Below are 14,506 nucleotides of genomic sequence, written 5' to 3' on the forward strand. Positions count from 1 at the left end.
GGGCCCAAAGGGGTGTTTGGAAAGAGGACACGTGGTTGGCGGGAAGCCATGGATTTATCCGGATAAATCACACCCAGTTACCAGGGTGACCCTTAAGTGCGGGACACATTTTCTTCTACTTCTCTTTTGAAAGGGGGTAGCCAGAAACCGAGGTGGGATGAGTCCGGGGCAGCATGTGGATCACCTCCCTGCCTCTCCGGCCCAAGTGCCTTCGAGGGCAGGGTGGCGACTGCTGGCCCTGCCTGGGGCGCGCTCGCTCGGGTAGCACTGCCTCGCCACCTCCTGTGCCTGGGCAATCGAGCCCCCCGCAGCCAGCTTGGCCGTCGTGTCTCGGGGACCGACGGACGCCTTGACCGCTCCCGGCACCCCCGCGGACCCTCAACCCCGCTGCCTCACCAGACTGCTCAAGACTAGTCCCCGCAACTTGTTCTCTGCTGTTAACTAGTCGCGCTGGCGGAACGATGGGATGGGGTTGCCACAGCAACCAGACTGGACGTCACAATCCGGGCATGTGTGCCGCCCCCCCGCCGTGCCGCCGTGCCGCGGGCGCTGCCGCCGCCACCCTCGGCCGGCTGCGGGACTCGCGCTGCGGGGCGCGGTGGGCGGAGCGGCCCGGGCTTGGCGGGTGCGGGCAGAGGCGGCCGAGAGCTTGCGGGGTCGACACGGGGGGGGGGAGGTTTGGGGGGGCGGGGGGGCGGGCGGCCGCCATCTTCTCGCCGAGACCGCCTCGCCCGCCGCGCGGGTCCGTCCGGCAGCTCACGGGTTAAGGCTGGCACCGCGCCCGGCGGGAGGGGGGCGCCCACCTCCCCTCCCCCCCCGCGCCGGGCATGCGGGGCCCGCTGGGCACCGAGGAGGAGCTGCCGCGGCTGTTCGCGGAGCAGATGGAGAACGAGGAGGAGATGTCAGGTGAGGGGGCGCGGGGACCTGCCGGCCCGGGTCGCGGGATTAGCGCGGGACTGCGGGCTGCGTTCCCGCCTCGCCGGCGCCGCGCTGGCCAAGGGCGCCGGACCGGCGAGCTCCGGGGCGCGGCGCGCGGGGCGGGGTGCGCAGGGGACACCCCCCCCCGGGCGAGCCCGCGGCGGGGGCCTGAGCGAGCTGCGGGGCGGGAAGGGGGCGCGGCGCCGCCGGGGTCAGCCCGCGTGCCCTTGAAGGCGGCGGGAAGCGCGCGCTGCGGGCGGGGCGAGGACGGGCCGCGCGTGGGGAGCTGGCGATACCCGAGCCCGTGGCGCGCGGGCTTCGACTCCCGGTGCCTGACAGTCGCTTCCCAGCACTTTGCCCAGGCCGCCCGGTGTGCTATGCGCGCTAGCACCCGCCGGGTTCCCAGCCCACCCTGCCCCCTTGCCCGTGGGCCTGGTGCCCCAGGGCCACCGCCCCTGCCCTTGCCAATTGGCTCTCCGAATTCAGCCTCCATGGTGTTTGTGCCTCAGGGGTTACCTACCTTACAGGATTCTTCAGTTAACTGCTCCTGTCCTGGCAGGGCCTCACCCTGTCAGCGGCCCTCTCTCCCTTCTGAGGGGCATCACTTCGCAGCTTCCCAAGTCCATGGCTCCTCCTGGACTTAGGAGGGACTTGTGAGAGGCCAGAAGGGCCTCCTTTCCCCAGGAATCTACATCCCCATGGGTGGGACTATATCACACATTGGCACCCCAGCTCCTGCTCTGCAGGAGAGAGCAGCACCTCCCAGGCCCTTTGGTATCTTCACCAGGGGCCACACCCCCTGTCCCCCAGCCTCCTCTTCTGCTGACCAGCTTGTTTAGGGGATTTAAAGCTGTCATGAGCCCCCCTGCAGGAACCTGCTGCCCAGCCCCTCCCCTTTCAGCCAGGCCAAGAGCCTTCCATGGGGTCAGGTGTGCAGGGGTATGGTTTCCAGTAGTTGACCCCTAAATCCCAGGCTGAAGCACCCAGACCTTCTCTCTCAGAAGGAAACAGTAAGGTCAAGCATAGGTAGAGAAACCTGTGGCTATTTTCTGCTTAGGAGCCTGGCTCTTCCAAGATCCCTGGTGGTGGTTGGGGCGTGGCCTTTTGTAGTATCGACAGGGGCGATGGACAGTGTGTGTATCAACAGGCCCCGTTCTGGGACTTGAGTTACCCAACAGTGTCCCCTTCTCCTTCCTGCCTGACCTTGCTTGCCTCAGAGCGTAGGGCTTGATGAAGTCTTGGGTGCCCCCTCGATGGTCGGGCTCCCGACTTCACTGTTGGGGCTGTAGGGGTTGGATCTTGGTCCAGTCTTCTTCCTGCCCACCCCTCCCGCCTCCTGCCCCCCCCCCCCACTCAGGTTGGAGAGAATGTCTCTCTGGCCGTCAGGAGCTCTTCCAAAGCCATACAGAGGAGACACCTGCTCCTGTCTCTCCCGCCAGGAATTCTGGGTGCTGTCTATCAATTGCTCTGACTGCTTTGCCCCCGGAGCCTTCTGGGGCTCCAGCACTTTTCCAGGTCCCTGGTCTAAGTTTCTGTCCTCTCCTGCAGGCCCTCGCCAGAACTTCCCAAGCATTGGTCAGTGACCTTCCCCGCTTAGAACTGGACCCTTTGGCCCATCCATCCTTCCCAGCGCTCTTTGTTCATATGTTGCCTCGCTGGCCTCTGACACCTGGTGCCCCACAGTATTTCTATGGAACACTGCAGGTGCTGTCTTGTCCTTGGGCCCTGGCTTTGACCTTTGCTTGACTCCTTCTGTCCTTTTTCTCACAAGTTCTGTCCATATGGGTTCAGTGCATTATGGGGCACCTTCTTTCATCCTCACCACGGACCCTCAGACCCATTTCTAGGGGTTATTTGCTTCCTCTTCTCCAGAACCTTGTTATTCTTCCTCTGTTGGTCCTTCCCCGCCCTCCCCCCCAGTGGAGTCCCTTAACTACAATCTGGACTGACACCTGAAACTGAGGGTATCCAAAAGACTGTGTGTCTAATAGTGAGGAGTCTCTAGGTCATTCCTGGTCCCTTGAAGGCGGGGACAGTCCTATCCTAGTCCTCATGTCTGTCTGCAGTGTTGGCTGCCTGGCCCAGTAGCTAGCCACCTCTCGTCCTCTGCAGTGTTGTGTAGACCTTCATGAAAGTGGCCTCCTAGACCCCCCACCCCCAGCCAGATGGTGTTGCAAGCCTTCACACTCATGTGCAACCCTCAGCAGCTGGGCTTTGCCTGGGCCAGTTCTCTCTGGCTTTATGGTGGGCGAATGGGCCTGCTGTGAGGAGGAAAGTGGAGCCAGCTCCCACCTCTGCTGGCTCAGAGGTTCGCAGCTGCAGGAGTCCCACGGGAGTGTGCTGGTCAAAGGGGTGGGGTGGGGGGACTTAAGAAAGAGCTGGATGGGTGGAGGAGGCCTTACATCCCAACACTGTTCTTGCTAGTCCTGTGGTCTTCGGACAACCCCCCTCCACCCCGTGCCTCAGTGTCCCCACTTGTAGAATGAGTCCAGCACCACCTACCTCACAGAAGGCTATTGTGAGGCCTCATAAGATGGTATAGATAGAACATTCAGGTCATAGTGCCCAGCGCATCACAGATCCATAGCAAACCACGGCAGGTGCAGTTAGCACCATCCAAAGGGGATGGATGGCTGTCCCGCCTCCCTGAGGACATGTTTCTGGGACTTGCACTCTCCTCTAGTAGGTAACCCGGGTTGGAGGATGGCTGGGAGTGAGACACCTGAGGTGGGCTCTGCTGGGCTGCAGGTCTCCCTGCCTGGCTGGCCCAGTCCTCTCTCAGTCACTGTCAAGCTGGGCCCGACCACTCTTTGGCTGGGTAGGGTCTGGCCCTGGGGACCAGCCTGGTGACCACCTCCATCCATCCTTCAGATCTATCTGTGTGAGCATTGTAGGTTTGTTAGGTTTGGAGGTGACGAGAGAATCACTGCCATGATTCCCAAGGGCCCGTGCTTTGTAAGCTTCCCCCCCCCCCACCCCGCCCCGCCAATTTGGAGTAGGGATGTTCCCGGGAGCCTGACTGTATCCAACACCCACTCAAGCACCTAATTATCAATCCACAATACCAGCCAATTAGCCATCCTGCCATCCAGCCATCCATCTGCCACCTATCTGACATACACCGTTCACCTACCATCTTTCCATTCTTCTCCATCCATCCATCATCTATCCCACCATCCGTCTACCCACATACAAGTGGTCCATCCACGCACCGCCATTTCTGCGTGCACCCATCCAGTCACCCATCATCGTTTGCCCACTAAACTCATTTCTGTCCATCTACCCTGACTCCCATCCGATTTTCTTCCATCTATTCGTCCACCTTCTCAACGGGGATTTCTCAAACACCTTCGAGTCAGGTACTGAGGAGTGCATGTTGTCTAACTTTCTGGGAGCGCTTTCTTTGAGGCAAGGCCTTGCTGTGCAGACCTGGCTGTTCTGGAACTTTCTATATAGGTCAGGCTGGCCTCAAACTCGCAAAGATCCTCTTGCCTCTGCCTTCCGAATGATGGGATTAAAGGTGTGCGCCACCTTGTCAGGCTTCTGGGGGCTCTTGCAGAGAAGTCGGTAATTCTGTCTTTCTCTCCCTCTCCCTCCCTGGGTCTTCCTCTTGCTCTGTCCCCGCTGCCAGGCTTGATCTGCTCAGTGTGGCATCTCTGCCTCTCTCTCCCCCGTCTCTCTTCCCGCGCCTCCAGTGTTTTCCATGTCTCTCACTCCTTGCTGCTTTCTTCCCATCCGCCCACACCCTGCCCTGGCGGGGCTTCTGCCTGCTTCCCCGGCCTGTGCTCGCTATCCCAGCTTCCAGGCACTTAGGATAAGAGCCTCTTCGGAGCCGGGCTGTGGTGGCACACGCCTTTAATCCCAGCACTGGGGAGGCAAAGGCAGGTGGATCGATGTGAGTTCGAGGCCAGCCTGGTCGACAAACCAAGTCCAGGACAGCCAAGGCTACACAGAGAAACCCTGTCTTGAAAAAACAAACAAAAACAAAATAAAACAAAAAAAGAGCCTCTTCGGCCCCTCTCCTCCCCTTGCTCTCAGGACTGCCACTTTCTTTTATGAGATGCCAATGAGGTGATGTCTGGGTTTTGTTAAATGTCATAAATAAATTATTAATCGTTCCTTGGGCGGTAGCCCTGCTCTGGATTGGCTGGGAGGCCTGTGCCACAGTGGGGGTGGGGATGGGGTTGGGGAGGTCCAGAGATGAAGGAGAGCGTTAGGCTTCCCAGTGTCCAGAAGTCCTGGCCCTAGTGTTTCTCCACCCTGTGACCCTCCTGGGTTCTTTTTGCACTGCTGAGCTGCCCAGCCTAGGAGGCCTTGTGTCCACAAATCTGCATCTCTCCCCTGCCCAGGAGGAAGGCTGCAGTGTGGGCAGGCCTTTGGGGCCACTGGCCAGGAAGAGGCGGTGGTGGTCTGAAGCCCTTGGGCGTCTCTGGCCTTCTTCCTGACCACTAGGTGGCCCTGTTCCCTGCTGGGAGATGGGCTTGGGGGTTGGAAACAGGAGGAGCCCCTATTCCCTGCATTCTGGGAAGGGTGGTGGACTGAGCTGGGTCCCCAACTTTGACCTACTTGTTCTCCTCAGACATTGGTGGTGGAGGCCTTGTCCCAGCTCCTACCACAGCCCTGTGGGAAAAGCTTCCTGGAGACTTGGTCTTCCTCAGAGGAGGCGGGGCTTGGAGCCTGGCAGGGCTTCACCCTGGGTGTTGGTTCCTAGATCTATCTTGACCCCCTCCCCCAATCTCTCAGGCTCTGTGAACAACTGATCCAGAATCGACCTAAGCCTGGATCCTGGGGTGCAGTCATGAGCTTGGTACACAAGGGTACACTGCTGAAATGCTGGGTTCTGGCCATTCCAAGGCCTGGAGGGTGGAGCTAGGGGGCCACTCACATACCAACCAGCATGTGCCTATGGCCTGAGTTGCCACATGGCTGTAGTCCCTGACAGGACAGTGGCGGGACTGAGATATGGGCGGGTGGTGGGGCTCTCAGAGTCTCATTTGTAAACGGGGGTTGGGGGGGTGCATTGCAGTGTCTTCTTGTTTTATTGAGACAAGGTCTTGCTATGTAGCCCAGGATGTCTTTGAACTTTGCCACAACCCTTCCTTGGACTGTGGAGTGCTGAGATTAGCAGCCTGTGCCGCCATACCTGGCTCAGCGCCACTGCTGGGGTCACCCAGCCCCCCCAGCTGTGGCTGGAGAACATAGGCCTGCTCGTGTGTGTGTCGCCAGCTAACAAGAGCCTGGCAGAGAGCCTGTGCCTTTCCCTGCCAGATCCCTGCCAGATTCTGTCCCCATACTCACTCTGTCCTTCATCTTCCTGCTGACCCCACCTCAAGTCTCGGAAGTAGCCCTTCCTTGCTGCTCCTCATTCCTGCTCTGACTGGGGCCACTTAAGATGTGAGGAGTTACCAAGCTAATGGTCCTAATTATAGCTGGCTGGGATCGATGGAGCCATGGGGCCTGGGCCAGGCAGGGCTGGTGTTTGAGGGTACAGCCAGGCAGGCCAGAAGGGCAATGGGGCGAGCCTCCAGGGGCTGATAATTGGCAGGACAAACTGTTTTATGGGCCGGCTGCCCCCACTCTGGATCCCCTCACTCCAGGGTAGTAGAATCCTGTGACCCCCCCCCCCCAACTGGCCACATGCCCTTTGTTCTAAAGCCAGCCTCTGACCTGCCCCTGGTGGATGGGGCTGTGGGAAGGAGGAACTGGGGTGAAGGCACAAGCCTGAGACTTGGGTGTGGCTGGTGGTGGGGTTACTTGAGGGGTGGGTGACTCTCAAGCTTGATTTTAGAAGGCCCAGGACCTGTTGATGAAGAGGGGGATGGTCCATGGGGGAAGCGAGGGCTGCAAGTGCCAGTGAGGACTGGTTGTGTGGGGTGATGGGGTAGGATCCAGTGTTACAGAGGGCCAGGCTTGAGGTGTCCTCAGGGCTACCAGAAGTAATGTGGGGACAGGAAGTGCCTGCTGGAGGTAGGTGTGGTCAAAGTTGGGTCCCCATCCTCATGTGAGAGCTCTGAAAGTTTCCTTGGGGTAAATTTTTATTTCTTTATTTTTATTTTTATGTTTTTATTAAGCAGGCAGCCTTGGGCTGTAAGGCCGCCTTATGGAAGAGGAGGAGGGTGGTCTGTACATGAACATGGGGTCTACGTTCAGGACTCCTTCTTGCCCTCTTCTGTATCCATGGGTAGGACACAGGGTTCCTTCTAGAACATTCTTAGCCACCTGTGCACAGCCCCCCTCCCCCGCCTCGCAGCATCTCTTTAGCTGATCAGCTGAGGGCATATGTGCTGGGCGGGCTTCCTAAGTCTGGGGATTCCCCTGCTGGGTGGAGACAGAGGACTGCCCAGAGCAGGCAGGAGGGAGAAGGTCCCCTTGAGATTGCATCAGCTTGGAGCCTGTTACATAACTGGTTACATACGAGACCAGGGGATGGGCGCTTCTGTCTGGGTGGTGCCTGTGGTGCTGGGAGAGTACCCAGGTGTGGATGGGTATCCCACTGGCCACCCTAGCCTGGCCTTCTGCCATCCCTCAGTGCTGCTGCTGAGGCTCTTCAACTCCCAGACCACACTGCGGGCCTCTGTAGATTTTCTCTGCCTCTGGCACATCGGGAGCTCAGAGGAACAGCAGGTTGACTTCCAGTAACACCTGCCTGGCCTCAGCTTGGATTCTTGGCCTACATAAGCCCAAGTCAGGAACCCGCCCCATTGCCCACTCCCCTGTGCTCTGGAGTCTTGCCACGACCCCACATCGGCTGTACCGCCCCCCCCCCACGGACCCTGCCTCAGCATTGCCCATCTCTGTAGCTTAGCATGTACTGTGGTGGTCCTTCAGGGATGACCAGCGTTTGGACTACTCAGGCCACCTCCCGGTGCTGCCTGCAGCCTGCCGCTGCCTCCTCCTCTGTTTGCTGGCTGCTTCTCTGGGTTCCCATTCTTACAGTAGGGAGGGGCTGGAACTTTGGCGCACTCCATCCCTGCTCTGGAGACTCCGGGGAGCTGTACTGGCAGGCAGGCAGGGCTTGTTCCTTGGATGGGGGCCTGGTGTCGAGGGGTGCCTCGTTCCTGTGGGAGGCTCTACACGTGCAGATTGACTATGTAGGGGTCAGCAGGGGCATCTTCTTAGCTACTGGGGCCATGGATTGCCCTCTGAGGGTGGGGTATGTGCGACTGAGGTCAGCCTCTGGGTATATATAGGGAGCTACAGAAACCCAGTGGGAATATGTCTTCCTCCCATGGGACTCTGGGCCTCAAGAGAGGCTGGCAGGTAGGCTTGTGTGGGGCCGGAGGCATGGGTGTTGCCTCTCTGTGCACACACGCAAAGCAAAGCCTTTATTCCTCGGGTCACCCCTAGACACTCACTGTGTACAGCACAGGAGGCCGGGACAGGAGGCATCTGCCAGGACAACCAGGTTATGGGCTGGCGAAGTCCTCGGGCCTTTGGAGCTGCATTATTCTGGAAGCCTCTGCCCCTCTGGATGGCCATCTCCCTCTCCTTTGGCCTCTGCGTGGCCATCTGATCCATTCTGGGTGGTTTGGTTCTTACTGCTGTGTCTGCGATGACCCTCACCACCTCACCTCTCAGGTCATGTCTGGTGCACGGGAATGCCGTCTTGCCTTAGATTTCCCCAGTGGGTAGGAGTCACACTCCAGCTGACCATGCCCCCCCAGTACCGTGGAAGTCTCTTCTAGGTTGAAGGTGAGCTGGGGACAGACTAGCCACCTTTTTAATGACCCCAGTCCCCTAAGCCCACCTTCCTTCCTCTTGGAGTTTACTTAAAAAAGAAAAAGAAAAACAAAAAACAAAAAACAAAAAACCAGGCTTGTATGTGGTGTGTACACCTGAGTGTGTGGGCACACACAAACGTGTAGGCCAGAGGAAGACATGGTGCTTTCTCTATCACTTTTGGCCTTGTTACCTTCAGACAGGATCACAGGATCTTCTTCTTCTTCTTCCTCCTCCTCCTCCTCTTTCTTCTTCTTCTTTGACAGTGTTTCTCAGTGTAGCCCTGGCTACAGAGCTCTGCCTGCCTCTGCCTTTCAGAGTGTTGGGATTATAGGTGTGCACCACCACGTGCCTGGGTCAGACAGGATTTCTTACCGCACCATAAGTGCCCCAGTTTGGCTCCACTGGGTAGCTAGCAAGCTCTTCCCCAATGCATGCTCAGCCAGTGTCTGGCTTTGCCCTGAAATCCTTGAAGCTAATGAGGAAATTTGGGATTCAGGAGCAATCTCTGAAATCCCTGCTAGCCCTGTGCATCTAATTTGGGCGTGGGTACCAATTTCCTGCTGGGTAGAGAGCAATGTAGTCTGGAATCCCGCATTAAATGGAAGTTCTGGGCGAGGTGGTGCATGCCTTTAATCCCAGCACTGGGAGGCAGAGGCAGGCAGAGCTCTGAGTTGAGTTCAAGGCCATTCTGGTCTACAAAGCAAGTTCCAGGACAGTCAGGGCTACACAGAGAAACCCTGCCTCAAACAACAACAAAGAGAAATTCTATCAAGCCCATGGCTGATTAGTAATGCCGACCTGTAGGCTCAATTTTCTTAACTATATTTTATTATGAACTTTTTACACAAGCCTTACAACCCCACTAACCCAAACAATAGGAGATTAAAAAAAACAATAATGAAACCTTAAAGATATCAGTTCCGATTAACGATTCTCCTGGCGTAATCAGCAGGATCTCAGCAAACCAGCAATCCCATCAAAGTTGCTTCTAGAACCTGGAGCAACCGGAACCTGAAGCCTCAGCTGGAGTCCAAAGCCTTGAAGCTTTCCCTGGAGCAGTTCTCTCTAGGAGCGACTCTTGAAGTTCAGGGATGAACAGCTAAAACAATCCCAAGTCCTTGCTCTCAAGCCTCTTGTTTTTGGCTCATATATATATTTCCTCTCAGAGTCTCTGCTAGGATGTTTTTCAGCTGGCAACATCCAAGCTCCCCAACGAAGTGGTTCGACTTCTAAGGGGATAAATAAACATCCTGTTCTCTCACTAGTTTGCTCTCCATCCCACACTTGGTTTTTGTTTTGTTTTGCTTTCTTTTCTCAAGACAGGGTTTCTCTGTGTAGCCTCGGCTGGCCTGGACTTGCTTTGTAGACCAGGCTGGCCTTGAACTCACAGCGATCCACCTACCTCTGCCTCCCGAGTGCTGTGATTAAAGGTGTGCGCCACCCACGTCCGGCCCCAATCCCGCACATGTTTATCTCTCCTACTCTGACCCCAGTAAGTCTGTGGCTGATGGGACCCCTGTTGTCTTATATCCACGGTCACGTCTCAGCTGTACGTGAACCTCTGGAGGCAAGGGCAGGCCTTACTTAGCTTGGCCTCTCTTGGGCCCCAGCCCTCCTGGGCCAGTTAGGGATGACTTTGGTGTCCCATGAGGCCACGTCTCCCCCAGGTCAGTAAGGACACCAGGTTAGACGCTTGCTTTCGTCTTTGGAGTCGGGACTGGGTGATTATTATCCCTTCTTAGAGAGGAGGGAAGAAAGTCCAGCAATGGGAGGTGGCCTGTGCCGTCCACCTGCGTAGACGTGACTGTTGTCGCTTGGCCTAGGACTGTGGTCACATGGCTGTGATCTGGCATGGTTGGATCCAGGTGGTGTGTGTGTGGATCCCATGGCTGTGTCTCTGGTTCTGGATGAGAGACCCTGAAGGTGACCCCTGCCCCTTCTCCCTGCAGAAGAAGAAGACGGTGGCCTTGAAGGGTTTGAGGACTTCTTCCCTGCAGAGCCCGTGAGCCTTCCAAAGAAGAAGCCAAAGAAGACGAAAGAGAACAAGTCTAAGGGGAAACGGAAGAAGAAAGAGGTGAGAGAGAGCCACTTAGAGGGCGGGGTGTGAGCCTTCAATTGCACGCAGACTCATGGAGGTGTCACGCAGAAACGCCCCTGGGATGACAAGGACACATTCTGTTTCTGAAGGTTGGAGGGTCAGCTGTCTTTCTGTCCCGAGCTGGAACACCATGACACTGTCACTGGCTGTCTGTCTGCACTGCCTCACCCTGTAGCCACAGGCTGGCCTTTGGCCCCAGCGCAGTCTGCCCTCTCCCTGGCTGCTCTGCAGGAGCCTCTGTCTCCTCAGCAAATCCCACTGAGTGCAGAGAAACTCAGAGAAACACTTGAGTGCAGAAAAAGTGAGGAGGGACTGGCTGTGTGTGCTCATGGTTTTTTTTTTGTTTGTTTGTTTTTGTTTTTTATGTTAACAGTCCTATTTTTTACTTCCTGATTCTGGGGTCTCTGTATAGGAGCAGTTGTGACTCAAGGATGCAGAGGCGAGGTGGCATGCTTGCTGACAGTATGCCTCCAATGTGTGTCATATTGGCTCACTTCATCTCTGGGATAAGCCTTGGAAATCGATGGGGTTGGGAAACTGAGGCAGGCGTGTAGCTTAAAGTCTTTCTCACTTGGGCAAGACTCAGCTAAGTTCTGTCTTCGCCCCTCCCACATCTCCAGGCAGCCCTGCCAGGAGGGTGGGGGATACACCTCTCCTTATAAGTGAGGGAGGGTAGAGGTACTTGGGGGTCCCCCGAAGGCAGTGAGGGCCTCTTGCTTGTCCCTCAGTAAAAACAAGACACTGCAAGGCTTTGAGATGGCCTTTCTGGGGCCTCAGAATGCAGGCCAGGAGACAGAAGCAAAGAGCCCCTCATGGGGAGAAAGTGATGGTGAAGGGCAGGTGAGAGCTACTGCCCTCCTATGTCTCAACTGTGTCCTCTTTCTATTTCTCCTGTGTTGGGAACACGTCAGACCCAGCAAGTAAGGGCCAGCTGTGGGGAGGATCCAGGGCATTGTAGGGGGACCTGCAGCCTGTGTGTTTTCTCTTGTCTCAGTGTCTTGTCCGGGCGTGTGAGAATAGCCTAGCCTAAGGGTTCCCTCAGCAATACATGGTCAACCCCCGGCCGAGTTCCTCAGTGGCCTCTTCTAGCTCACCCCAGCCATCCTTGCTTTGCATCTTTGTCTGATCTCTTGTTGTGTGCATGCATGCATGGGTCGGTGTGTGTGTGTGTGTGTGTGTGTGTGTGTGTGTGTGTGTGTACCAGCCTTTGTTCTCCTGAAGTCTTTTTGACCCTCAGCTGACTCTGTGCCTGTCATGACTGTGTGTAGTCTGGTGTGATGTCTGGGACTGATGTGTCTGTCTCCTCCCAGAACACCCACCCTTTACTGCAGGGCAAGTCTGTAGCTATCCCCAGCACGAAGGAAGGAAGGAAGCAGCTTGCTGAGGGTTCTGGGTCACAGACCCATCTATACTCTAAGGCTTTCCTCAAGGTGTCACGAAGCTCTCTGTCCCATTATCCAGACGAGGACATAGAGGCAGGATGTGAGAGCAGGCCCCGGGTTAGGAGAACTCCTTGTTGAAGCGGTTCCGGGAACCAGCTCCTGCTTTGAGCCAGCGCCCCCTACTGACAATGACCCTTGCCCCTGCAGATCTGTCCCTGGCTGGGCAGTGGAGACTGTGAGGCCCTGGGAATCAGGTGCTCAGACTTTCTGGTTGAGGGTGTGAACTCCCAATCTGTTGTTGTCACTATTTTCAGCTCTGGGGGACTCTGGTCCTCGGCCTCATGGCTGATGACACTTGCTCTCCACTTGCTCTCCAATGTCAGGCCATAGGCTGGGACTTAAGCCCGATGTAAGCCTGAACAGGGGCTCCCAGGGAGCCTCCATTCTAAGCAGGGCTGTCCTCTTTCTCACTCCTTCCTGGCCACAGGGCTTCCGGCTAGGAAGGAGGCTGCAGGTGGAGAGCGTGTGGGCTGGAGGGTCTGGTAACCTTTAAGGGCAAGGGAGGCTGTTTTTTTTCTTTTTGTCCCTCTTTCTGGGACCACAGTCACAGGTAGTCTTTCCAGTTGGCTTGGGTCTTTTGCCCTCTTTTTCCTGAGGATGTGTTTGTTTTTTTCTGTGCTGTTTTCCTCTGGTTCTGTTTTCAGTCTCACACACGGGCTCTTCCTCTGGCCTGCGCTTCCTTTCTCTGCCTTATTAATCTCTCTCTCTCTCTCTCTCTCTCTCTCTCTCTCTCTCTTTCTCTCTCTCTCTCTCTCTCTCTCTCCATTTCCTATCTCCCCTCCCCTATCTCATCTCCCTCCCTTCCATCCCCCGCTTTGGCCCCGTTGTCTCTCATGAGATGCAGTACTGCTTCCTTAAAAGAGAGGAACACCGGGATAGTCAAGGTTTCCAGAAGAGGAGCACCGGAGGTGACCCTCGGGCCAGGGGTGCCCCCTCTCTTTATTCATCCATGAGAGCTTGGCTCTCATCAGCTGCAGGATCTGGGGGTGGGGGAGTGGCAGTCTATAGCATGCTATTTACAAAGAGCGGAAGATCTGTCTGCCCACCCACCCCGCAGCCCCAGATCACGGGTGTGGGAATCTGCTTCCTCCATCAGCCCCACCACTGCATCCCCCACCAGGTGACTGTGGTGTGAGCCTCAGAGGGGGCCGGAGCAGGTGGGCTCTAAGCAGCGGTTTGGGTGGGGGCACAGGCAAGCAGCAAGCATGCCTCCTGATTTACATAAAATAACCGGGCTGCAGCCGGAACCTGAGCATATGTAGATGAAACTCCCTGTCAGACCGGAGCGCAGGAGGGAGAACTGATTTCAACCTGTACTGCAGCGGTTGCCATAGCAACCAATTATTCAGTGCTAAATTATAACTGTTTATAACACTGGTGAATGGGAAGGCTCATATTTCATTCTTCCCTTTTTCCCCCTATCAGTCTTGAAGGACCCCAAGTCGGGAATGATCAACTCCTTTGAGTCTGAATGCTTCGTGGCCCCCCTGCCCCCCGGGAGATATGATGTGTGTTCTGGGCATAGAGGGAGGGGAGAGACAGGAGGAATGGATTCAGATAGTGGGGCGTGGGGAAGGAGAAAGGGTGCTGTTGGACTGTCTACTTGGGGTCCATCCCCACTAGCCACGGCTGGTATGCTGTGCCCTCACCAGGCAAAGGGGGGCTGAGCAGAGACCTGGGTGTGGCATCTGAGGTGTTTTGCATGTGTCCCCTCACATCCTCGAGCGCTCCGTTTGGCAGTCACACCCAGGACGGTGCCGAGGTCCAAGGCCCAGGTGTCACTCTGACTGCGCAGCCTGTGCGTGCTTCTGTTGCCCTCAGACCTCAGGGCGAGGTCAGCCTGTGAGCTTTCTCGGGCACTTAGTGGTCTGTGTCTCCTTCCTGAATGGGGGTGTGGCCCACCTCCTCATATTCCTCAGTAAGCTTCTTTCTTAGAGCAGGGTCTCAGTAGATGGCCTGGAATTTGGCATATAAACCAGGCTGGCCTCAATCTCAGAGACGTCTGCTTCCTTTGCATCCTAAGTGTTGGGATTAAAGGTGTGCACCCCAATAAGTTCAGAGATACCGAGTGGCCCTTCCTCCTCTCTGTCTTGGCTTTTCCCTTCTCTCCAGTGTCATTAGTCTCCCCAGGTCCTGCTGACAGCTCCTCCGTGGATGCTTTTTCGGATCCACTCGCAGCGTTCCCCCTCACCATCTTCTCCATGAGGCAAGATGTTTTTATGGTGTGTGTCAGGGGGAGGAGGAGGCCCAGGAGTGGAAGTGTAGGAGCAGCTGGCATGGGTTCTGCCGGGAGACCAACCCATCCTGCACTCCACTGTCATGGGGT

General features: G+C 56.6%; 1 protein-coding gene across 4 annotated transcripts in view; it reads left to right on the plus strand.

The window, feature by feature from the left end:
* Nucleotides 1-748: 748 nt before the first annotated feature.
* Chd5 (chromodomain helicase DNA binding protein 5) overlaps nucleotides 749-14,506 on the plus strand; it is a 54,614-nt gene continuing 40,856 nt past the window's right edge. For 3 of the 4 annotated variants that reach the window (XM_051171577.1, XM_051171578.1, XM_051171576.1), the window contains exons 1-2: nucleotides 749-906; nucleotides 10,590-10,714. In XM_051171577.1, the coding sequence (XP_051027534.1) occupies nucleotides 828-906; nucleotides 10,590-10,714 (204 nt within the window). In that variant the 5' untranslated portion in view covers nucleotides 749-827. The remainder of the gene's footprint in view (nucleotides 907-10,589; nucleotides 10,715-14,506) is intronic. The other variant, XM_051171575.1, reaches the window with a different exon arrangement.

Source organism: Acomys russatus, chromosome 29 (assembly GCF_903995435.1).
Source record: "Acomys russatus chromosome 29, mAcoRus1.1, whole genome shotgun sequence".
Classification (NCBI taxonomy): Eukaryota; Metazoa; Chordata; class Mammalia; order Rodentia; family Muridae; genus Acomys; species Acomys russatus.